The 23,157-nt window shown below is 39.3% G+C and overlaps 2 protein-coding genes and 1 long non-coding RNA gene across 15 annotated transcripts in view; 2 read left to right on the forward strand and 1 right to left on the reverse strand.

The window, feature by feature from the left end:
* Positions 1-16,393, forward strand: part of LOC127536485 (C-C chemokine receptor type 2-like) — a 36,534-nt gene extending 20,141 nt beyond the window's left edge. Inside the window, exons 1-5 of one of the 13 annotated variants that reach the window (XM_051957012.1) lie at positions 9,010-9,227; positions 9,983-10,045; positions 11,773-11,970; positions 13,314-13,475; positions 13,755-16,393. In XM_051957012.1, coding sequence (XP_051812972.1) covers positions 11,964-11,970; positions 13,314-13,475; positions 13,755-14,647 — 1,062 coding nt within the window. In that variant the 5' untranslated portion in view covers positions 9,010-9,227; positions 9,983-10,045; positions 11,773-11,963 and the 3' untranslated portion in view covers positions 14,648-16,393. The other 12 variants (XM_051957015.1, XM_051957011.1, XM_051957014.1 and 9 more) reach the window with 12 other exon arrangements.
* A 550-nt stretch (positions 16,394-16,943) lies between these two features.
* On the forward strand, positions 16,944-22,270 carry si:cabz01093077.1 (C-C chemokine receptor type 5). The gene is made up of 4 exons (XM_051957020.1): positions 16,944-17,121; positions 18,768-18,919; positions 19,634-19,806; positions 20,102-22,270. Exons 1-4 carry the CDS (start codon positions 17,117-17,119, stop codon positions 20,807-20,809), a joined length of 1,038 nt encoding a protein of 345 aa, XP_051812980.1. The 5' UTR covers positions 16,944-17,116; the 3' UTR covers positions 20,810-22,270.
* On the reverse strand, positions 19,026-22,864 carry LOC127536486 (uncharacterized). The gene is made up of 2 exons (XR_007945476.1): positions 22,283-22,864; positions 19,026-20,731 (listed from the first exon to the last, which is right to left on the reverse strand). It is a non-coding gene; the product is annotated as an uncharacterized LOC127536486 (long non-coding RNA).
* Between the last annotated feature and the right edge of the window lie 293 nt (positions 22,865-23,157).

Here is a 23,157-nt window from a genome sequence, read left to right on the forward strand (position 1 = left end):
CAAGTCTGTAAACTACACTATATCCCCTTTAATACATCCTATAGGTCTATAATTAACCGTCATCCAGCGATACGGTGTAGAAAGAGCCTGATAACACTTACATGTCCTTCACTGTCACTTTTTTACCGTCAATAAGTGCCGAAGCACCTCTGAAGCCTGCTCTCCTCCCGTCCTTTCTCGCCTGCTCCACCAGCGGCCACAGCTTGTTCCTTGCGTCTTTAACTTCTTGCGTCAGGTCCTCCATTATTTTTATGTTCCTTTCTTTGAGTAAGTCAGATGTTCTTTCTGGCGTCCTTCCATATCTTGTCCCTGTGGGTCCGTGACAGGAACTGGACGATGATCCGGCGGCTGGAGCGAGCCTCTCCGGTATCTGCGCGATGTCCACAGAGAGAGGCAACTGCTCACCGATATCGGGAGAGATTTGGCTGAAGAGGTCGATGACGATCTTCTTAACATTTTCTCCGCTCTGCTCGGGAATCCCTGCGACCCGGAGGTTCCATAAGCGTCCAGGTTGTTGCATTTTTCACGGAGCACTGTGTTTTCTTTCTCCAACACTTCAACTCTGGTCTGGAGATTGTCAGCTTTTTTTTTATTATTACATCCTCCACCTGTTTCCACAAAAACTCGAGGTAGTCTATTACGCTTTTCAGAGTGTCTGTATTGCCTTTAACAGTTACTTCTAGAGACCGTAGCCGTCTGAGGGATTCTTCTTGCATCCTCTCAACTCGTTCCATGGCTGACAACAAGCGTGAATTAAGCACAGGCTGCTCATCCTCCTCGTCATCCTCCTCACTAATCAGCGTCTTGGATTTCTTAGATGGTGGTCTCATATTTGGAGTTTCCGGAGAGGGCTCTAAAGATATCTCCTCTGCATTCAGTAGCTTGTCCATAACTTCCAGCTGATCTTCCATTACTTTTCGTGCATATGAATGCATGTTATCATGAACAACATTCTTTTCCATGTTTATCAAAGTGTTCAACGATCCCAACAGGTGCAATGCAGGTCCGATGCAGATAAAAGAAAAGTTTGGTCCGGTCTCGTGTTCAATCAGCCTTTCAATCAGCTGCAGCCAGTGGAGTGATGGGAACACGTCTGTCTTTGCTCAGTCTTTGTTTGTTTGTTTTTTTGTTTGTTTTTAACAGTTCAGGTAGGCATATCAGGCCCTCAGGTAAATAAGGGTTCAAAAAGTTTTAAGTTTTACTCATCATATCGCAGAGTAGTGATGTTACGCTCGAGCCAGTTTGCTCGACACAGTGCCGAGCTTTTGAAGCGAAAGTGTTCCGAGACGGTGTTTCGATCCCTGCTTCAGCACGCCCACAATCACGTGACTATCGAGAACGAGGCCTCGTTACGTCACATCGCGTGTCGCGGTGCTTCGCGCGAACTTTGAAGGGGTTGGACATTTCAATCTGTCCAGGTCTTAAAGGCATTATTTTGTTTAATTTGTCTGATTCACATAAAATGAATATACTGACCTTTAGTGGACTTGTATGTATGGTCTCTAAAAGAATAAAAAATAAAAAAAATAACTGTGGACATGGCAGGACCTGAAGAACATCAGCCAATCAAAGCGCTCGGACCGAGGCGTTTGGTTTGCTCCCTTTCCTGTCAATCAAAAATCTTCCGGCTCAGGCCTAGTTACGTAGATTACGTACGCCTTGGACTTACATGTTTTCTGTATGTGTTGCTTTGGTATAGCTTCATAGTTAGCTGGCGACTTGTTTTGCTCATCTTTTTTTACATAATGGCAGATAAAGATCCAGGGGGACCCAGCCGTAGAAGACAACTTCACAAGTGCTGTGCAAGTTTCTGGAGGGGGGCGTTTCTTCGTAAATGTTAAGAGGGGGGAGGTTAGAGGGGGGTGAGGGAGAGGTTGTATGTGCGCATGTGCATGCTACGTTCAAAGTTGTAGGAAATTAAATCTCCTCTAATGCCTTTAAAAGGCAAAGGGGTCTGATTCATTCCTCAAATTGTGGGTTTTTGAGAGGAGGAGATTACGCTAGTGCATTTGCCATTTGTCATTTTGAGAGAAGTTAGGGAGAGTATACATTTAGTTAGAATTTAGTTTAGATATATCGAGTTGCATTTCATACATTAAATAGCACACAGATACATACACATAGATTCACTCATACACAACACACATTCATTCACAGAAACACACTACACATATATGCACACAAACATACATATATAATGTTTTAAAAACATTTATTGCAAGTACAAAGCAGTGTGAGACAAGCAGTCCTGAGGCTTTTTCATTTTTTTCCACTTGGATGCAGTTCTGACACAGGACCAGCAGATGTCACTCTTCTGGTTGTGTCAAATTCTTCGAAGCAATGTGTCATTCTTGAAGCAGATGTGTCAAAGTGGTTCATTGCTTCATGAAGCTTCGATTTCACCATCACTATCGCAGAGTAACTGTGTAAGTGTTCTCATAGAGACGCCATCCGGTCATCCTGTATTTTAGCAGCTGAGTGTTTCCAAATTGACGTCACTCTCCAAAGCCCACCTTCTTCAGCAGATCTCACGTCAATCATCCTCATCGGGAGTTCATGAGCGCCAGCCGGAGAGCGACGACACAAAAACACAGAGAAAGATACTCACAAAAGTAGCAGAACACAACCAATGCATTGTATTATTATCATCATGAATATTATTATTAGTCTATATTATTGCTGCCGTTGTTGTTTCTTTATTGTTATTGTTGTTGCATGTACACAGTCAACAATCTGAACAAAGCATTGTGCATAATACCTCATTATTATTCTATGAGGAGAATTCAAAACTTTTCTCCCGGCATGCTTTGTGCTGCCTTCTCCTCCGTGCACAGATAAGATGTGAACTTTCACCACAAGAGGTCAGCATAGACCACAGGACAAGATTTAATAATCTGGACAGTTTATGGTTAGATATTTGATAGTCAGCAGAGATAATCTGCACAGAAATTAAACCAAGAAGTAGATGGAGACGATAAACACGAAACAGGAGTCTTTATAACAACAGGAAACATAATAAGACTTGGAGACAGAGATAAGACAAAGTGTAACAACAATGTCAAAATTCATTTTAAAATGACAACTTCTGGATATAATAATAACAATAATAATAATAATAATAATAATAATAATAGCAACAATTGGTTCTTTGCTGTAACACATCTAACACAAGAAATGTTCACTGAACTATTATTACATACTGTTTACTTAAAGGTACTACCAGCGATGAGTGTTATAATTAGAACAAATACTATTAAACCACAGTTAAATAAAATATGCCATCACTCAATTATTGTAGGAATTATAAACTGGATTGATCTAACTTATAATTCATTTGCTGGAATCTATTTGCTTAAACTTGTGTATTTTTTGCTTTTTATAATAAAATAACACAATTGATCTATATTTACAACTATAGCCAGATGTAGTCTGGGGAAATCTGCTTTAAAAATGTGTTTGACATTTAAATTAGTTAGGCAGTGACTCTTTTGTAGGCGTGAACATCATGCTATTTTGACTTTTTGTAGTGTGAACTTGCCCTGATAACGATCTCACTTAGGGACGTACAGGAAACGACATCTGCACTTCTGTTTCTGTGCTTCTTATTACTGGGGGACTGCTGACTTTAGGAGTTAGTTTGTCTCAGGACATCACATCTATAAAGATCCACACAGAGAAGAGAAACAGAATAAAACAGAAGTGCATTTGAGACTTCACTTGATTGGAGAAGGCATCACTGAGATATCACCATGTCAGGTCAGTGCATTTAATACTTATACCAATTCTGAATACATATTTGATGCATGTTTATTATATTTGTGTTGTAATATGTAATATTTAAGGTTTAACAAATAGTCACTATTGAAATTCAAATGCTGTAATCTGGAATACTTATTCAATACTGTCGTCTGTTTGTTCGTTTGTTCCTGTTCTTGAGCTCATTGTATTTAAGCATTGGTTAGACTAAAATACTTTTATTACCATGTCTTGAAAACTGTCCTTTATTAGATTTTTTGCCATCAAACACACAATCTACAATCATTGTGTATCTGTTAGGTTAGATTCTACATGTACTGTCTAACTTAGCCCTTTGATGAGCAATATGGGTTCAGAATGACCCAAATCCAATGGAAAATGGATATCTCCTGACCCACACTGTGCATCAAAGAGTTACCAGATCTATCTATCTATCTATCTATCTATCTATCTATCTATCTGTCTATCTATCTATCTATCTATCTATCTATCTATCTATCTATCTATCTATCTATCTATCTGTCTATCTATCTGTCTATCTGTCTGTCTGTCTGTCTGTCTGTCTGTTGAGCAAATGAAGAGAATGGGCTTGCAGCCTCATATGATCTATTTTGAAACCAATATTTAAAATGGTGATGATATAACTTAAAAACTTTGCCGTAAAGCGGTGGGTAGAGTAGCCAAAAACTGTACTCAAGTAAGAATAATGTTACTTCAAAATAATATCACTCAAATAGAAGTAAAAAGTAGTCATCCAAAAATTTACTCAAGTAAGAGTAAAAAGGTATTTTGTGAAAAGTACCTAGTAGCTGCTTGATGGTAATGACTGATATATTTATTTATTTATTTAAAAATGACGTGATCAAATGGACAAAACTAGAAAAGCACTCGGAGAGCGCATACCTCCGCCATGCCGTTTGTCTGTCTGTCCGTCTGTGTGTCCGTCTGTGTGTGTGTGTGTGTGTGTGTGTGTGTGTGTGTGTGTGTGTGTGTGTGTGTGTGTGTGTGTGTGTGTGTGTGTGTGTGTGTGTCTGTGTGTGTCTGTGTGTGTCTGTGTCTGTGTGTCTGTGTGTCTGTTTGTCTGTTTGTCTGTTAACAGCATAACTCAAAAAGTCATGGACGGATTTTCACCAAATTTTTACAGGATGTCCGGAAGAGAGCTCTCTGTCCAATTGAGAGATGGCCTGGCGGCCATCTCTCAATTGTCCTTCGACCTTCAAAAAATTCCTGGATCCAGACGGTGATTCGGATCACCTCCAAAATCTAATCGATTCTTACTCTTGCTCTTCCGGACATCCTGTAAAAATTTGGTGAAAATCCGTCCATGACTTTTTGAGTTATGCTGTTAACAGACAAACAGACACACACACACACACACACACACACACACACACAGACGGACAGACAGACAAACAAACTCCGGTGATTACATAACCTCCTGGCGGAGGTAAATATAAAATAATTTGCAATTCTGGTATTTCCAAATAATAAAATAAAAAAACAGCAAAAGTAAATAACAAAATGACAAGTTAAGGCACAAGAAACACAAATTTCCAAATCTCAGTTTTTCACACCATGAAGCTTTGAAACAAATACCTGTAGTAAGGTAACGTTTTTATGTTTGAACAGTGAAAACTACTTCCAGTGACACGATATACTGAATGCTCATAGACTGTATGTGCATGCTTCTATTTCACTCCCACCTCCCCACCCCCTACTCACCTGTTATACCAAGCGAATTTGTTGTTTATAGTATTAATTTTAAAAATTGAGTTTGAAAATAAAGATATTTAGAAATCTGACTTTTCAGAATAGTGTGAAATCACAACTTAACTTTACATGATGTTTTTCCGTACATATCACAGTAACTAAACCCTATTACAACATAATTCAGAGCTTTAGATTCTTATTGGACTGGAAGAATTAAAATAGTGTACTTCCTAATGTGTCTGACGGAGTTGACACAAATCAAGTTCAAAAGGGAAACATGCTTATTTTTCAAAAAATTGTTTTTATTTAGAACCTTTTCCTTTACAAGGTTTAATAGCTGAGACTTTTCTTTACTGAAATATATAACTTTAAATAATATAGTGTGGACTTTTTAAAAAATGAATTTTCACACCTGTTTTGTTGCAACTCTCAAGAATGAGTGAAATATAAGTGTCAACAGTGTTACTCCAGAATCCTAGACTAAATGTGAAGAGTAAATAGTCCTCTGAAGCAAACAGATCTCACAAACAGCAGGTGGCACAATAACCACCATGATCAACTATCTTCACCCAGATATGCAAATTGTTGTACTTTTTCCACTCACGGTGGTATATGTGGAGAGTTTTGCTCTAATTTGCACATAGATTTGGTTAATTTTATTCAATTTAACCTCAATCTCCTGATGTTTCTGCATTTACACTTGAATAGTGAAGTTGAAAGAAATAACCTCCATGGTGCTTACACCACAGAAAGATGACTTTGAAAAGCAGCAACACGTCTTTCCATGAACAGCTTTGTACGAATTGAAACTTTTTTAAAAAAAAGTTTGATATGGTGTATTTTCAAATGTAACCTAAACTTTTAATGCTGTGAGCCCATAAAACAAAATTCAAATCACTTCCACGACACAAAGAAACTTGTTTATGTTCAATCTGAGCATTTTCTTTTAACCTGTTAGCTAAACTGTATCTTGATGTAAAGGAGTTGTAGATCATCTGAAGGTTTGATGATGTACATGTTGATTTTAAAAGAAAATTCTCTTTCTGCAGATGCTGGAGTGAACATCACCTTCACCATCCCACAGTATGACTATTCATCTGACTACCCGGACGACATCGCTCCCTGCAGCTCTGTCAGTATGAAATACTTCAGCAAGGTGTTTGTGGCCATTCTCTACAGTCTGGTTTTCATCCTGGGCTTCATTGGTAGGTACAACTGTCAACACAGATTTATTACATTCATTGCAGGGACTGGGAGAGAAAGAAAGTCACAGCCTTGATCATGATAGAAATTTAGGATGAAGACGTGTGTGTGTGTGTGTGTGTGTGTGTGTGTGTGTGTGTGTGTGTGTGTGTGTGTGTGTGTGTGTGTGTGTGTGTAGGTGTGTGTGTGTGTGTGGACATGAGCTACAGAAAGTGAGAAACACCTTCAGTCCTTCCTCTGCTTTCCATGTAGTGCTACAGTCTGACAAACAGACCTACTAATGTTTTATTTCTCTCTCCTAAGGTAATGGCCTCGTGGTGTGTGTCCTGGTGAAGCATCGCAACCAGGCTAATTTGACAGACATCTGCCTCTTCAACCTGGCTCTCTCTGACCTCCTCTTCGTCATCGTGCTTCCTTTCTTCTCTCACTATATTGTGGTCGGCCAGTGGATCTTTGGAGACTTTATGTGCCGCTTCACCTCTGGCTCCCACACCGCTGGTTTCTTCAGCAGCATCTTCTTCATTGTCGTCATGACGCTGGACCGCTACATGGTCATCATGCACGCTCACAAGACGGTGGGATATCGCACGATGAAGGCAGGCCTTACTCTGACTGTGTTGGTTTGGATTCTGAGCTTGTGTGTCTCTCTGCCTGTCTTTATCTTCACTAAGGTGACAAATGAGTCTTATGGGTACGGATGTACCGACTCCTTAGATAACGAGTACTGGACAAATTACGACCTGTTCACAACAAATGTACTGGGTCTTGTGATTCCTTTGCTGGTGATGGTAGTTTGCTACTCCAGGATCATCCCCAGGCTGGTGAACATGAGGACTGTAAAGAGGTACCGCGCTGTCAAGCTGATCATCGCTATCATGGTGGTCTTCTTCTTGTTCTGGGCCCCATATAACATCTCCCGTTTTTTGAAGTTTCTGCAGTCTAAAAATATGCTACCATTGGATTGCACCTGGTACCAAAACATAACACTGGCAATAACAGTGACTGAGGCCATTGCTTACACTCACTGCTGCCTGAACCCTGTCATATACGCCTTTGTGGGGCAGAAGTTCATGAAACGAGTCTTGCAGATGCTGAAAAACTGGGTACCTGGAATCTGCAGAAATTTGCCAGAAAGCTCATTCAGGAAAAGCTCAGTTGTGTCCAGGTCCTCTGATGCCACCTCCACTTTTATAATGTAGGAAGAACTGATGAGTGAAATCTGTTTTATCATCAGCAGAGTTTGACAGCTTCCATCCAGGTAGCCTCATTATTCCTGCAGATCATGCATTCTTCACTTTACGTTTTGCTTTGGTTGACAAATAATTAAGAGTGACCAAATAGCACCAGCATGTGCAGTATTCATGACTAGTACTTACCCCTATTAGGTTTCCTTGTATGTTTGTGTGTGTGTGTGTCTATAGACATGTAAATAACAAAACACCTGTCAAATCTGATTATTGGACAGGTGTCATCTGCATCATGGTGGTGGTTGCATGTGTGCATACGGTGTTTTTTGTTAATTTTAAATGAAGCTTAGTAAAATTGTGTGTAGACTATTCACAGTAACAAAGGAGTGACTGATTTAGAGAGTGCAGAGAATAATATAAATTTATAAAGCATTTTTTCAAATCATGTTATCATGTATATGACATGTAAAACTATGTTGTTTGTTCAAGCTAAATAAAATAGTTAAACTTATGTGCTCTTTCTTACTTCTTTTAATTGATGATTGATTTCCACCTTATCTTTGTGTGTGTGCGTGCGTGCATGCGTGCCTGTGTGTGTGTGTGTGTGTGTGTGTGTGTGTGTGTGTGTGTGTGTGTGTGTGTGTGTGTGTGTGTGTGTGTGTGTGTGTGTAAAAACAAGAACTAATCATTTTGAGTATCTGTGTTTTACTTTTCAATTGGAATTTTTTTCAACATTTTTTTTAATCTCAATGAAAATTATCTGTTTACAAATATTTCTTCTTTTTCTTCTTCAATGACAAATTTTGTTTTCATGGTTATAAACTGTCTGTGTTTTGTTCCCATTTATTTGTTTTTACATCGTTGAGAAGCCAACATCCGTGCACTGCTGAAGTGGGATATAAAGACCATTTCCATAATTTCATATGTTTTGCATGTGGCTGCCATCACTGCCTTTACTGGATTACACTTGAATAATTTCAGTGGTTTTATTTAGAAGGGAATCCTGCAGGTCATCGTGTATTTTGTGTCTGCGTGTTTCCAACTTGACGTCGCTCTCCAAAGCCCGCCTTCTTCAGCAGATCTCACGTCAATGAGATCTGCTGAGTTCATAGGCGTTTCTAGCCCATTTTTGGGGGTCCTCAAGCACCCCTAAATTGAATCCCAGCACCCCTAAAATTTGAGAGATTTTTTTGTATTGCATGTTCTTTTAAAAAATAAAAACAAACCAGAAAACTGTAAAAACCATACAGTACTTGGTTGATACGTAATGTGTTAACGACAAAAATACAGCATCCCCCTATCTTGCTTCAAAAATGGTTTGATCCAGCATAACTTTTCCAACTCGGGCTCTGAGCCTCTATCTGCACAGAGGTAAGCGCTGCGTCCCACAGAAGCATATGTGCTGTAAGTGGTGTAAGTACCTGGTTTAAACCAGGATATGTGACACAGGTCTTTACTTTTAGCACTCATTACCAGCAAATTATTATCTATACAAGTCCTCATTTTTGCTGCATTTAATCATAGGTCAGTGTTTATGTTGTTAGGTAGGAGTTAGCTGACGTTTTTTCTAGCTATCAAACGTTACAGGTGGTCAGTGTCTGTTTGAACTGGACTGAGACAAGCTAGCTGTTGTGTCAGTGCATGTGTAAATATTAAAGCCAAGGTGCTACTGACAAGCTAACTGACTGGATGCACATTAACATTATAACTCCTATTGTGTGTGTGTGTGTGTGTGTGTGTGTGTCCTATTGTGTGTGTGTGTGTGTGTGTGTGTGTGTGTGTGTGTGTGTGTGTGTGTGTGTGTGTGTGTGTGTGTGTGTATAGACAGACAGACAGACAGACAGCCTCATCATGGACATGATTGTTTTTTTCTAAAAAAAAAAAAGAGCCAGGATCAGGTAAGAGTGTAAGATCAAATGGTTTATCTATCAAGAGTAATGTTGTAAGTTGGATCAATGTTTATATCTCTTATTAGATATGAAACACATTGTTTGGTTATTTGCCTTTAGGTTGACAGTACAAAGAGAGAGAGAGGACACTATTTATTCATAATCTTATTGGTATTTTTTCATATTTATGTAATTTTTCATCGAGTTGAATACAATCTATTTGTGTATGATTGTTAGTCCAAAGAGGGAGAGACGAAAAAGGGGAATGAGAGGAGAGAGTGCAAGGTCAGGAAGAACCAGGTAAGAAAACAAACAGAGAATAGTGGCACGCAAAACAGCAACTGTTAAGCTGACAAAGAAAAACATCCATTCACAATATAATTTTACATATATGTCGTAGAAGTTATGTGTTCTCCCCACATTAAATGCTTTCCAGAAGCACACTTAACAGATATCAGTGGACTTCATTCTAAACAGGACATCATTACATTTTACTCATTATCTATATGCTTTACTATTTGCTTAATTTCAAAACTATACAAGGAGGAGAAGAACAGGAAGAGACTCTGGGAGTTGAGAGAGAGCAGATCAGGGAAAGAGATGCTGTGTATTGCATTTCAAATAAAAGTCAAAAAATAAGTCCAAGGTCAATTTTAGGTGTTTTTGGTTCTTAGTATAGGGGGCTGGTTTACTCCAGAAACATACATGCTGTTTATGTGTATGTTGAGGAGCTGCTGTATCTAAATGAGTCGTCTTTTCCCAGAAATTAGGTTTATGATATGTTTCTTTAAGATTCCAGTGCATTCCTCCTTTGCTCTGACTCAGCATTTAAATAACTTTTATCAGATTGGATGGTTTAGTCACAGACTTTTTCAAAAAGTGTTATGGTTTTCTTTCTCAAATGTGGGAATGAAATTGCATTAAAATGTACAAAACAGTGAAATTTATCTTGCCTGGCACCTCTGGGTGCTCAGCACCCCTAAACCTCTGATCCTAGAATCGCCCCTGGCTGAGTTCATGAGCGCCAGCTGGAGAGCGACGACACGAAAACACAGAGAAAGATACTCACGAAAGAAGCAGAACACAAATGCATTGTATTATTATTACATGAATATTATTATTAGTCTATATTATTGCTGCCGTTGTTGTTTCTTTATTGTTATTGTTGTTGCATGTACACAGTCAACAATCTGAACAAAGCATTGTGCATAATACCTCATTATTATTCTATGAGGAGAATTCAAAACTTTTCTCCCGGCATGCTTTGTGCTGCCTTCTCCTCCGTGCACAGATAAGATGTGAACTTTCACCACAAGAGGTCAGCATAGACCACAGGACAAGATTTAATAATCTGGACAGTTTATGGTTAGATATTTGATAGTCAGCAGAGATAATCTGCACAGAAATTAAACCAAGAAGTAGATGGAGACGATAAACACGAAACAGGAGTCTTTATAACAACAGGAAACATAATAAGACTTGGAGACAGAGATAAGACAAAGTGTAACAACAATGTCAAAATTCATTTTAAAATGACAACTTCTGGATATAATAATAACAATAATAATAATAACAATAATAATAATAATAATAATAATAATAGCAACAATCGGTTCTTTGCTGTAACACATCTAACACAAGAAATGTTCACTGAACTATTATTACATACTGTTTACTTAAAGGTACTACCAGCGATGAGTGTTATAATTAGAACAAATACTATTAAACCACAGTTAAATAAAATATGCCATCGCTCAGTTATTGTAGGAATTATAAACTGGATTAATCTAACTTATAATTCATTTGCTGGAATCTATTTGCTTTAATTTGTGTATTTTTTTCTTATTTATAATAAAATAACACAATTTATGTATATTTACAACTATAGCCAGATGTAGTCTGGGGAAATCTGCTTTAAAAATGTGTTTGACATTTAAATTAACTAGGCATTGACTCTTGTAATTGTGAACATCATGTTATTTTGACTTTTTGTAGTGTGAACTTGCCCTGATAACGATCTCACTTAGGGACGTACAGGAAACGACATCTGCACTTCTGTTTCTGTGCTTCTTATTACTGGGGGACTGCTGACTTTAGGAGTTAGTTCGTCTCAGGACATCACATCTAAAAAGATCCACACAGAGAAGAGAAACAGAATAAAACAGAAGTGGATTTTGTGACTTTACTTGATTGGAGAAGGCATCACTGAGATATCACCATGTCAGGTCAGTGCATTTAATACTTATACCAATTCTGAATACATATTTGATGCCTGTTTATGATATTTATGTTTTAATATGTAATATTTCAGGTTTAACAAATAGTCACTATTGAAATTCAAATGCTGTAATCTGGAATACTTATTCAGTACTGTTGTCTGTTTGTTCATTTGTTCCTGTTTTTGAGCTCACTGTATTTAAGCATTGGTTAGACTAAAATACTTTTATTACCATGTCTTGAAAACCGTCTTTTTGCCATTAAACACACAATCGACAATCATTGTGTATCTGTTAGGTTAGATTCTACATGTACTGTCTAACTTAGCCCTTTGATGAGCAATATGGGTTCAGAATGACCCAAATCCAATGGAAAATGGATATCTCCTGACCCACACTGTGCATCAAAGAGTTACCAGATCTATCTATCTATCTATCTATCTATCTATCTATCTATTGAGCAAATGAAGAGACTGGGCTCGCAGCCTCATATAACCCATTTTCAAACCAATGTTTAAAATGGTGATGATATAACTTTAAACTTTACCATAAAGCACTGACTTTCTTATAAAATAAAGGTCAAATTAATGATTTTCATCCAGCACAGTCTAATTTGGTGAATACCTCCATACAGTCCACTAACTGCTTGGTCCTGGTTCTTGAAATAGGAAGCAACCAAGGTCACTGCACCAACCTGCACAGCACTATATAACTAACATAACTATAACTATCTGAATATAAACATAAGTGTCAACAGTGTTACTCCAGAATCCCAGACTCCATCTTTAAATGTGAAGAGTAAATAGTCCTCTGATGCAAACAGATCTCACAACCAGCAGGTGGCACAATAACCATCACGATCAACCATCTTTACCCAGATATGCAAACTGTTGTACTTTTTCCATTCACAGTGGGACATACGGAGAGTTTTGCTCCAATTTGCACAGAGATTTAGTTAATTTTATTCAATTTAACCTCAATCTTTTGATGTTTCTGCATTTACACTTGAATAGTGAAGCTGAAAGAAATAACCTCCATGGTGCTTACACCACAGAAAGATGACTTTGAAAAGCAGCAACACGTCTTTCCATGAACAGCTTTGTCTGCATGGAAACTTTAAAAAAAAAGTATGATATGGTGTATTTTTAGATGTAACCTAAACTTTTAATGCTGTGAGCCCATAAAACAAAATTCAAATCACTTCCATGATACAAAGAAACTTGTTTATGTTCAATCTGAGCATTTTCTTTTAACCTGTTAGCTAAACTGTATCTTGATGTAAAGGAGTTGTAGATCATCTGAAGGTTTGATGATGTACATGTTGATTTTAAAAGAAAATTCTCTTTCTGCAGATGCTGGAGTGAACATCACCTTCACCATCCCACAGTATGACTATTCATCTTACTATGACTACCCGGACGACATCGCTCCCTGCAGCTCTGTCAGTATGAAATACTTCAGCAAGGTGTTTGTGGCCATTCTCTACAGTCTGGTTTTCATCCTGGGCTTCATTGGTAGGTACAACTGTCAACACAGATTTATTACATTCATTGCAGGGACTGGGAGAGAAAGAAAGTCACAGCCTTGATCATGATAGAAATTTAGGATGAAGACGTGTGTGTGTGTGTGTGTGTGTGTGTGTGTGTGTGTGTGTGTGTGTGTGTGTAGGTGTGTGTGTGTGTGTGGACATGAGCTACAGAAAGTGAGAAACACCTTCAGTCCTTCCTCTGCTTTCCATGTAGTGCTACAGTCTGACAAACAGACCTACTAATGTTTTATTTCTCTCTCCTAAGGTAATGGCCTCGTGGTGTGTGTCCTGGTGAAGCATCGCAACCAGGCTAATTTGACAGACATCTGCCTCTTCAACCTGGCTCTCTCTGACCTCCTCTTCGTCATCGTGCTTCCTTTCTTCTCTCACTATATTGTGGTCGGCCAGTGGATCTTTGGAGACTTTATGTGCCGCTTCACCTCTGGCTCCCACACCGCTGGTTTCTTCAGCAGCATCTTCTTCATGGTCGTCATGACGCTGGACCGCTACATGGTCATCATGCACGCTCACAAGACGGTGGGATATCGCACGATGAAGGCAGGCCTTACTCTGACTGTGTTTGTTTGGATTCTGAGCTTGTGTGTTTCTCTGCCTGTCTTTATCTTCACTAAGGTGACAAATGAATCTTATGGGTACGGATGTTCCACGTCCCAAGACGAGTACTGGACAAATTACGACCTGTTCACAACAAATGTACTGGGTCTTGTGATTCCCTTGCTGGTGATGGTAGTTTGCTACTCCAGGATCATCCCCAGGCTGGTGAACATGAGGACTGTAAAGAGGCACCGCGCTGTCAAGCTGATCATCGCTATCATGGTGGTCTTCTTCTTGTTCTGGGCCCCATATAACATCTCCCGTTTTTTGAAGTTTCTGCAGTCTAAAAATATGCTACCATTGGATTGCACCTGGGACCAAAACATAACACTGGCAATAACAGTGACTGAGGCCATTGCTTACACTCACTGCTGCCTGAACCCTGTCATATACGCCTTTGTGGGGCAGAAGTTCATGAAACGAGTCTTGCAGATGCTGAAAAACTGGGTACCTGGAATCTGCAGAAATTTGCCAGAAAGCTCATTCAGGAAAAGCTCAGTTGTGTCCAGGTCCTCTGATGCCACCTCCACTTTTATAATGTAGGAAGAACTGATGAGTGAAATCTGTTTTATCATCAGCAGAGTTTGACAGCTTCCATCCAGGTAGCCTCATTATTCCTGCAGATCATGCATTCTTCACTTTACAATATTTTTGCTTTGGTTGTTTTCCACTTTCCACCTATGACAGTTGTATTGATCAGTGTTTTATTGTTAGAAGCTTCATATGCACCCTCAAACACCTTTGACATCATTTCCCTTTTGTGTTTGCAGTGGAGAATCTTGTTTTGACTATAAGCTCCCACATGCACAGGCCCATTTATTTTGAAATAAGTAAAGTGTGACCAAATAGCACCAGCATGTGCAGCGTTCATGACTAGTATTTACCCCTCTTAAGTTTCCTTGCCATTCCACACTGAAACATAATCAATATAATATTTGGTTTGTCAATTAATTAAAAATAGAAAATGCAAGTGACTGGATATGCATTCACCCTCTTCAAGTCAGTGTTTAGTAGATACACCTTTGGCTGCAATTACAGCATCAATCCTGTGTGGATGGATCTCAATCAGCCTGAACATCTGGACATTGTCATTTTACCTAATTATTCTGCAAAACTGTCAGATTACGTACGTATTGTGAGTGAACTGTAATTTTTCAAGTCTACCCACGAATTCTCAGTTGAATTGAGGTCTGCGCTCTGACCACTCCACAATATTCACCTGTAAACCATCTCTGTGTAGCTTTCGCTGTATGCTTAGAATCATTACCTTGCTGGAAAACAAATCATCTCCAAAGTTGTGCATCAGTTGGAGACTGCATCATATATTTTGCTCCACTGATTTTACCTTCTACCTTTACAAGCCTTCCAGGACCTGCTGCTCCTCACATCATGGTGCTGCCACCACCATGCTTCACAGTGGGGGTGGTGAGTTTGTGATGATGTGCAGTGTTTGGTGTCTTACAAGCATGGTGTCTAGTCTGTTGAACAAAAACCTTAATTGTGGTCTCATCAGATCAAAGAATCTTCTTCAGTAGACTTCAGAGTCTCTTGTAAACCTTTCTACTTTTTATACGCATTTTCTAAACTCCATGAAATGCCCCTCCCTCCCCTGCTGACGCTGAGAGGAAACTAAACAGTGTTTCAAACCTGTAACCACAAAGTTTGTTTGCCTGCGCATGTATCTGAAAACCTTCCTGTTTTACTAGGTTTCTTTTCACACATATTGTTTAGCCTGCAACTTGGTGGAAAAATATAAAATATCTAAAAGCTAAAAGAAGAAATCTCTTTCATAACATGGAATGAATTAGTCTTCACTTTCATGTGGAAAAAGTCTTCACCAAAAACTCAAACTCAAAGCGACAACAGTGGAACTAGTTTCATCTGGTACATTTTGCACATTGATATGTCATCATCTATGATTCGTTGATAATCTGTTGATGGCAAGCAAATTTGCCAGAATTGTTTAATGCCTCACTTTTGTGTGTGTGTGTATATATACAGAGAGAGACAGTCGGTGTGTGTTTAGGTGAATATTGTGATTTATAGCTGCTTGCATTCTTGTACATTTTTGTCTCAGTTAATGATACTGCTATTTTTCAGATGTGATTTGCACAACATCTGTACAATGCCTTACATGTATTCACATATTTTTACTTAATGCTCTATTACGCATTTGCAGATATTCTTGGTTATACTCCTTTTTGTTGTTGTGGTTTATTTGTTGTATGATGTAAGTTTATATCTGTACTTTGCCACCGGAAATTATTAAAGTTTTACATTCTTTTATCATCTCGTCTCCTATAAATGAATTTGTATGATACTTTTCTTAAAATAAATCTTCCACCTATTACAAATTATTGTCATATAGTTGATTGTTTAGCTACTTTGCCATGTTGGAGAGAGTAGCTGTAGTAAATTGCTTGTGCTGAGAAGAGCAGTTTTCAGTTGACACTTTTTTTGTCACTGAAATGACAGTTGCGAATGAAAAGGTTGCTTCTTTATAGCAACAAAAAACCCCACTTTAGTTTCAGTTTAAGTTAGCTAAGAAGGTTCACAGAAAGAGATCATTAGGTACTCAGTTACTTATTAATGTTGTATTATCACATAAATCCAGGTTGGTCATTAGTTAAACTACCTCATACAGTACATTTCTTTAAATATGAGCACATTTAAGTACATAGTCATTTTAAGCAAATGGGACTCTGGAAGTGAATCTGAAAAAAGACTAAGAAACAGAGAAAAGCTTCTCATTAGAATACGTTTTCCCCATCCTTTATTCTTGCCTTGTGTCGATGCACGAAGGGACATTTCTCAGAAAACCGCATTGACACTTCTGTGCAGGTTTAACGCAATGCGGAGGAAACAACAAAACCCAGATCTCACCTTACCAGAAATGAGCTCCGCAGCAGGATTTGACACAAAAAGCGAGCAATGCAAGTTGACACGACGACATCTAAGCTTGATGAGCAACACAAGAACATACAGGTTTAGGAGCAGTGATTTTGACAGAGAATGTGGTAAGCACTTCAGCATTTCAACTTTTAAATATTTAGCTAAGTCCTACACCTACGAACGCTGTGTGTAGTTGAGAGTTTTGTGTGTCTGTGTGTGTGTGTGTGTGTGTGTGTACTTAAATGATGTCAGCCACAGGAAACGAGGGTCGGCATGGGTGTCAAAGCTGGTGGTTCTCTACACATTGATACTGAAAGAAAAAATGGAGTTGTGGTTTAAGAGATGACATGAATTTGATTATGGTCAGAATAGGAGGAAGTTTGTGATATTCGTAGACATACATACGACTAATCTACATCTAGAATGAAGATGGTTGAAAAGATTGCCTCTGTCTTTGAACTTACGGTTCATTCAGACCACGGAAAGTCAGCAATGAGCGGTTACTTCCAGTGATCCACCAATATTACAGTTATTGTACTGTATTTGTTTTGTTCATTTGGATTTTAGGTTTGAGAAAACAGCAGTTGAACTTCAGCTGATTAGTTATTCAGGCCTTTCGGACGTGACTCACTCAATGTTTCTGAAAGGTTCAACTTAAAGGGCAGGAAAGTCCAGTAATATCCCTGCATTCATCACAGTTTCAAATGATGTATTCTTTGAAATGTTCTCTTTCTCTGAAAAGTATTCAGTGTGGAACATGCGGCAGTCAGTCAACATAGTGGTGAGCAGGATTATGCCTAATAAAGAGGAGAAATATCTTTTTTTGTATCTTAAAAATTTATGGATGGGGGCAATTTTTTCATAAACACTTAAAAGATTTTTTTAAAATATTTTTTTCTATATGATACATTTTTTAACCAGAAGTCTAAAGACCGCACTGTAAAGTAAGTATATGAAAAACTTTTGATATCTTTATTCATTAAATGAGAACGCATTTAAGTTAATCTTATGTGAGGAATTGAATCATTGCTGCTTCATATGGTTAAAAGCTAATTTTCCTAATTTAAAAATGTGCTATTGTTGTAGATGGTCATGTTACTCTGCTGAACCCTCTTTTAGGTCTATGTGGCATCTGTTAGGTGGCAAGAGAAGTGAAGAGTGGAACCTGAACAAGTTACTTTACATGCTGAAAAAAAATGTCTCCAGTTTTAAACAGTCGGTCACATTCAAGGATTTGGAAATGTGGAAAAAATGTTAGATCAGTGGTATTTCTTGGTTGTCATATACATAATTCAGTGTTAATTGGTTGGCCAGAGGGCGGTACAACAAAGCCAGAGTAGTGAGTTAGCGAGATATGTTGAGCTTTAAGTCAGAGTTTTCAATATCACGAAGGGGGATCTCTTTTAACCGGCTAGATCACTATGGTAACTGATGCTGCAGAGCTAACCTGGTCCGGGTCGGGTTCTGTTCAGGGTTGTGGATTTAAATCAGCTGGAAGAACCATATCCTGCTTTCTGGGACAGTGTCAGACCTTAATGCACTTCAGTATAATATCATTTTTAAATGTGCAGTTTAAAGTTTAACAGCTGTTGTTATTTGGTCTTTTAATAGTATGTTGTCACTCTGATTCTGCATATTTTCTATCGTCACATCAAGGACTATGAGAGAAATAGATTTTGGACTTCATTGTGTCATTTTTGTTCTTTTGTTGTAATTTTGTGCTACTGTTGCAGTGAATTATTGACTAAATGTTCTGTTTTGTCTCACACAGCAGCATGAACATGTCAGACAACGAATCATGGATGTACCAGGGCGACTATGACATCGTATTCAGCTGTGATGAGGGCACCAGTACAGATGGCTCCAACAAACACATGGTTTTGCTGGTGCTTTACTATGTGCTGTTTTGTCTCGGTCTACTAGGTATGTTCACAGAAGGCTGAATTTTCCCCCATTTGCCCACCTAAGAAAAGCATAGGAAATGATTTGTTCTTCTAAAAGTGAGAAAAAAAATACCCAGTGTAGAGTCTGGGGTGTACTGATATGTCATTTTTATTCACATTCAGTCAGAAGTACTGCAAGACGATTTCAAATGGATGTTTTAATTTCTGCTTTACATTTGAGACTCACTGACAGTGAAAATTTACATGATTAGTAAGTAGGAAGTAACATGTACAATGGAATCTAAAGGCAAGAGGTGTAAAGGTAAAGACCTTCCAATATTATACAGGGAAACCCAATGCTTCCCTTGGCGGCAGCACTTTTTATTAGTAAAAAAACTCCAGCTGAAGTGAGAGTAGGACGAAGAAAGAAAAGATGAGTAGTCAGGAACAAACAGCAAAAAGATTACAAAGTTCACATGCAAACCTACACTCTCAGCTGACACATGCAACAAATTCAACAGGTTTTCTACCAGAAGTAACAGCAAAATGAATAACTGACTTCATTTGTGTCTGCTCAAAAAGCAAGTTTTTCTCTTCCCACTGTGTCCAAGTTTTGCTCAAAGGAAAATTTAGGATTTTGAAATCTAATATATTATCATTCAGTCTTAACCTGACATGATTATTATGCTGTGAGTTGGTGCCATATCACCATCACTGGATTGAACTGAATGAATGCTTTGAATTGATTTCACAGGCAACAGCACAGTTCTCTGGGTTCTCCTGCGGCACATAAAAGTGAAAACAATGACAGATGTCTGTCTGCTGAACCTGGTTCTGTCTGACCTTTTACTGACTGTGTCTCTGCCACTCTGGGCCTACAGTTCCCAGAACCTTGTATCATGCAAGCTGATCACAGGAGTCTATCAGGTGGGCTTTCATATTCTTAAAATTAATCTTATTTTTACTATTTAATTTGCATATAACAAATTACTCATATTCTGACATATAAGACATATTAGAAGAGACCACGTGTCATTAACAAAGTTGAATTCTAGAGATTATATCAGATGTTTTCTGTGGTGACAACAACCGTCCTCATGTCGTGTGTGAAACAGGTGCCATGTAATGTCGGCTGAGCGCTGAACTTCACTGAGGCTGGTGAAGTGTAACCTCATGTCACATCCTGTTCTTACCCACCTTCCTCCTCTGCTCCTCTGAACAGTTAGGTTTCTACAGTGGGACTTTGTTTGTAACCCTAATGAGCGTGGACCGCTACCTGGCCATCGTCCATGCCGTGGCGGCCGTTCAAGCCCGGACGCTTCGTTATGGAATCACAGCCAGTGTCATCACCTGGGTCATTTCTGTCATCATGGCAACCCCTCAGGTGATATTTGTCTCCTTGGAGATGGATGGAAATGACTCCCACTGCCACCCAGTCTACCCAGAGGACAGCCAGTACTTCTGGAAGCTGCGGCAAAACTTCAGTGAGAACACAGTGGGCCTTTTTGTGTGCCTTCCCATCATAGTTTTCTGCTATGTGAAAATCCTTGTTGTGCTTTCAAAGTGCAGGAACTCCAAAAAGAACAGAGCTGTGAAGCTGATTTTCACCATAGTGTGTGTGTTTGTGGTGTGTTGGGTTCCGTACAATGTCCTGGTTTTCCTTCAGACGCTGGAGCAGCTTGGAGTTCTGAACAACTGTAATGTTTTCAAAGCCATCGGCTCTGCCATGGGCTTCGCTGAGATCATTGCACTGTCTCACTGCTGTATAAATCCAGTAGTTTATGCATTTGTCGGTGAGAAGTTCAGGAGGTCACTGGCCAGGGTGCTGTCTAAATACTTGTCCCTGAGTTACCTGAAAAGAAATTCTTTAAGTCAAGTTGACACGACAGAGAAAGAGACCTCCCACACACCTGTCAGATCAGACTATTAGAAAAGTGTCATCTGTGGTGATGGTGGTCGTGGTGGGTGAACATGTGCTCACAGTGCTGTTTTTTGTTGTTGTTTTTTTAACTACAAAGAGGACAAAATGCATGTGTGTGTGTGTGTGTGTGTGTCTACAGAGATCTTCGCAGTTTTTGTTTATTTTTAATGAAGCTTAGAAACTATATAGAAGACAAATTGTACTTCTCTGTGTGTGCAAGTCCGGTGTGCTGCTTCTGATTCATGCTTCTGAGAGCTGTAAAATTGTGCGTAGACTATTCACAGTAATAAGGGAGTGATTCATTTAGAGAGTGCATCGAATAAAAAAAATTTCTAAAACATTTATTCAGATCATGTAATCATATCTATAACATGTAAAACTATGTTGTTTGTTCAAGCAAAATAAAAAAAATTAACTCACGAGCTCTTTCTAACGTCTTTTAATTGATGATTGATTTCTAACTGTTCTTTTGTGCGTGTGTGTCGTGTGTGTGTGTGTGTGTGTGTGTGTGCGTGTGCGTGTGCGTGTGCGTGCGTCTGCTACATATGTGAAAGTTAAGATATTCATACAACAGCGCATAGCCCTTCAAGTGACAAAACTATTGTCACGCTGGTCTTTCTTGGAAACTTATTACTGTTTTACAAGAAGTTTGAAGAGCAGAGTCATTGTATCATATAAAAACAACCCATTTGACTCGCAAAGCCAGTGTTTAGTCATACGGGCCCAAAATTCATCTACTGACTGAATCAAAATGATGCATAAAAACATTAAGATCTGTAAAATGCCATAGTGACATGTTAGCTTGAGCTTTAGGTATTAGTCTGAAGTTTTGCCTTCTGAGAGAAAGTATTTTACTTCCTATACACACTTAGTTTAGACTGCACTGATGACAGTATCAGTAGTATCACTTCTTTCATGCACAAAACCACACGCAGAGTTCTGCAAAGTCTCAAGCTCTGTGCACCTGCAGGTCCAAATAATAAATGCCCATGCTATGCAATATAAACACAAAGAAAAGAACAACAACTACCAACTATTAATAAACATTTAATATAAACTAAAACAATATAAATCCTTCAGTGCATGCGGTGGATGGGATTCTGCCATTACGCCATGCAAGTTACCATCAAACAAACAACGCTGCAAAGTCAAACAGCAGGAGACTAAGCAGACAGAGACAAAGCAGCCGGAGACAAAACAATAGCGGTCCCAGTCAGCTGACAGCAACGTCAGCAGCAGTAGTACACACAACCACCCGAGCCAATTTCACCTGATAAAAGTAACATTAGCATTACTCTGCTAAATTGCTAAAGGACGATACGGTCGCTACATTTATAAACATACATACCTATCAACAGTGAGACACACACACACAAAAGGAGGGCGGAAGAGAGTTCATGCATCTTAGCACTTTAAGTGTGACCGCTTGAGCACTAGCCAGGTAATAGCATGCATAAAAACATTGCACGACCAGACACCTACCACACTCAGGAGCATATGCTGTATAATAAAGGTGGACGTAGCGCCTTGCACCAAAAATGAGGCCAAACTTGCAATATCATGCCGTCCACCAGGGGCTGGCTCCTCGAAGCTCTGGCTCTATAATTGTACATGGGAAAAACTGCCACGGCCAATGATGAGCACTGATGCTGAGCACGTGTGGAGATTCACAGCCACAGAGATCCACACCTGCAGCTCATCATTTCGACGCCAATAAATAGCAGTGCGGCACAGCACGAAGGCGTAGGTTCGTACTTCTCCAGTCACTGTGAAGATAGTGGGACGTGCCAGACTCTGCAAGACCCTGTGACAGCCGGAGCAGCCTGCTTCCTCTACAGCTGTCCTCTGAAGTGGGGACATAGATTGCCTGCCTTCCTCCAGAGTGAGGAAGTGGACCTTTGCCTCCCTCCTGAGCGAGGACGTGGATCTCCTTCCCCCTTCTCTGAACTGACCCAGTCGGTCGGCCCAGCCTCCAGGACGAGGGACTGGAGTCCTGTTCTTGTCTGGGCGCCGTCAGCGCCCCCCTCCCGCCCCGCTTTTCCCAGTTTGTGAATGCTGGCCTGAGTTGGACTATTGTTTGTCTTTTTGTTACAATAAAATCGGTTTGATCTAATCTGCATGCCGACTCCTCTTGGTGATCTCACTCTGGGTTCAAACTCCTCCCATTCCATGACTAAAACTTGATAGACAGCTTTTCTAATGCTCAGGACTTTTTTTCGTGAGTTTTTATGGTCATGGCTGATCTTAAAATAAATCAATATTGAATTTTAGATAGAGGAAAAGTTTTGAGATGTCAGGGGGCGTGGTTACTTGATTGACAGGTCTGGAGGAGGCAGCCGAAACGCTCATTCACCATC

Source organism: Acanthochromis polyacanthus, chromosome 12 (genome assembly GCF_021347895.1).
Source record: "Acanthochromis polyacanthus isolate Apoly-LR-REF ecotype Palm Island chromosome 12, KAUST_Apoly_ChrSc, whole genome shotgun sequence".
In the NCBI taxonomy this organism is placed as follows: Eukaryota; Metazoa; Chordata; class Actinopteri; family Pomacentridae; genus Acanthochromis; species Acanthochromis polyacanthus.

Excerpts from the sequence above, each read along its gene's own strand:
- si:cabz01093077.1 (XM_051957020.1), top strand. Across the intron at positions 18,920-19,633 it reads GTTTTGTCTCGGTCTACTAG|GCAACAGCACAGTTCTCTGG; the intron begins GTATGTTCACAG and ends TTGATTTCACAG. Across the intron at positions 19,807-20,101 it reads TGATCACAGGAGTCTATCAG|TTAGGTTTCTACAGTGGGAC; the intron begins GTGGGCTTTCAT and ends TCCTCTGAACAG.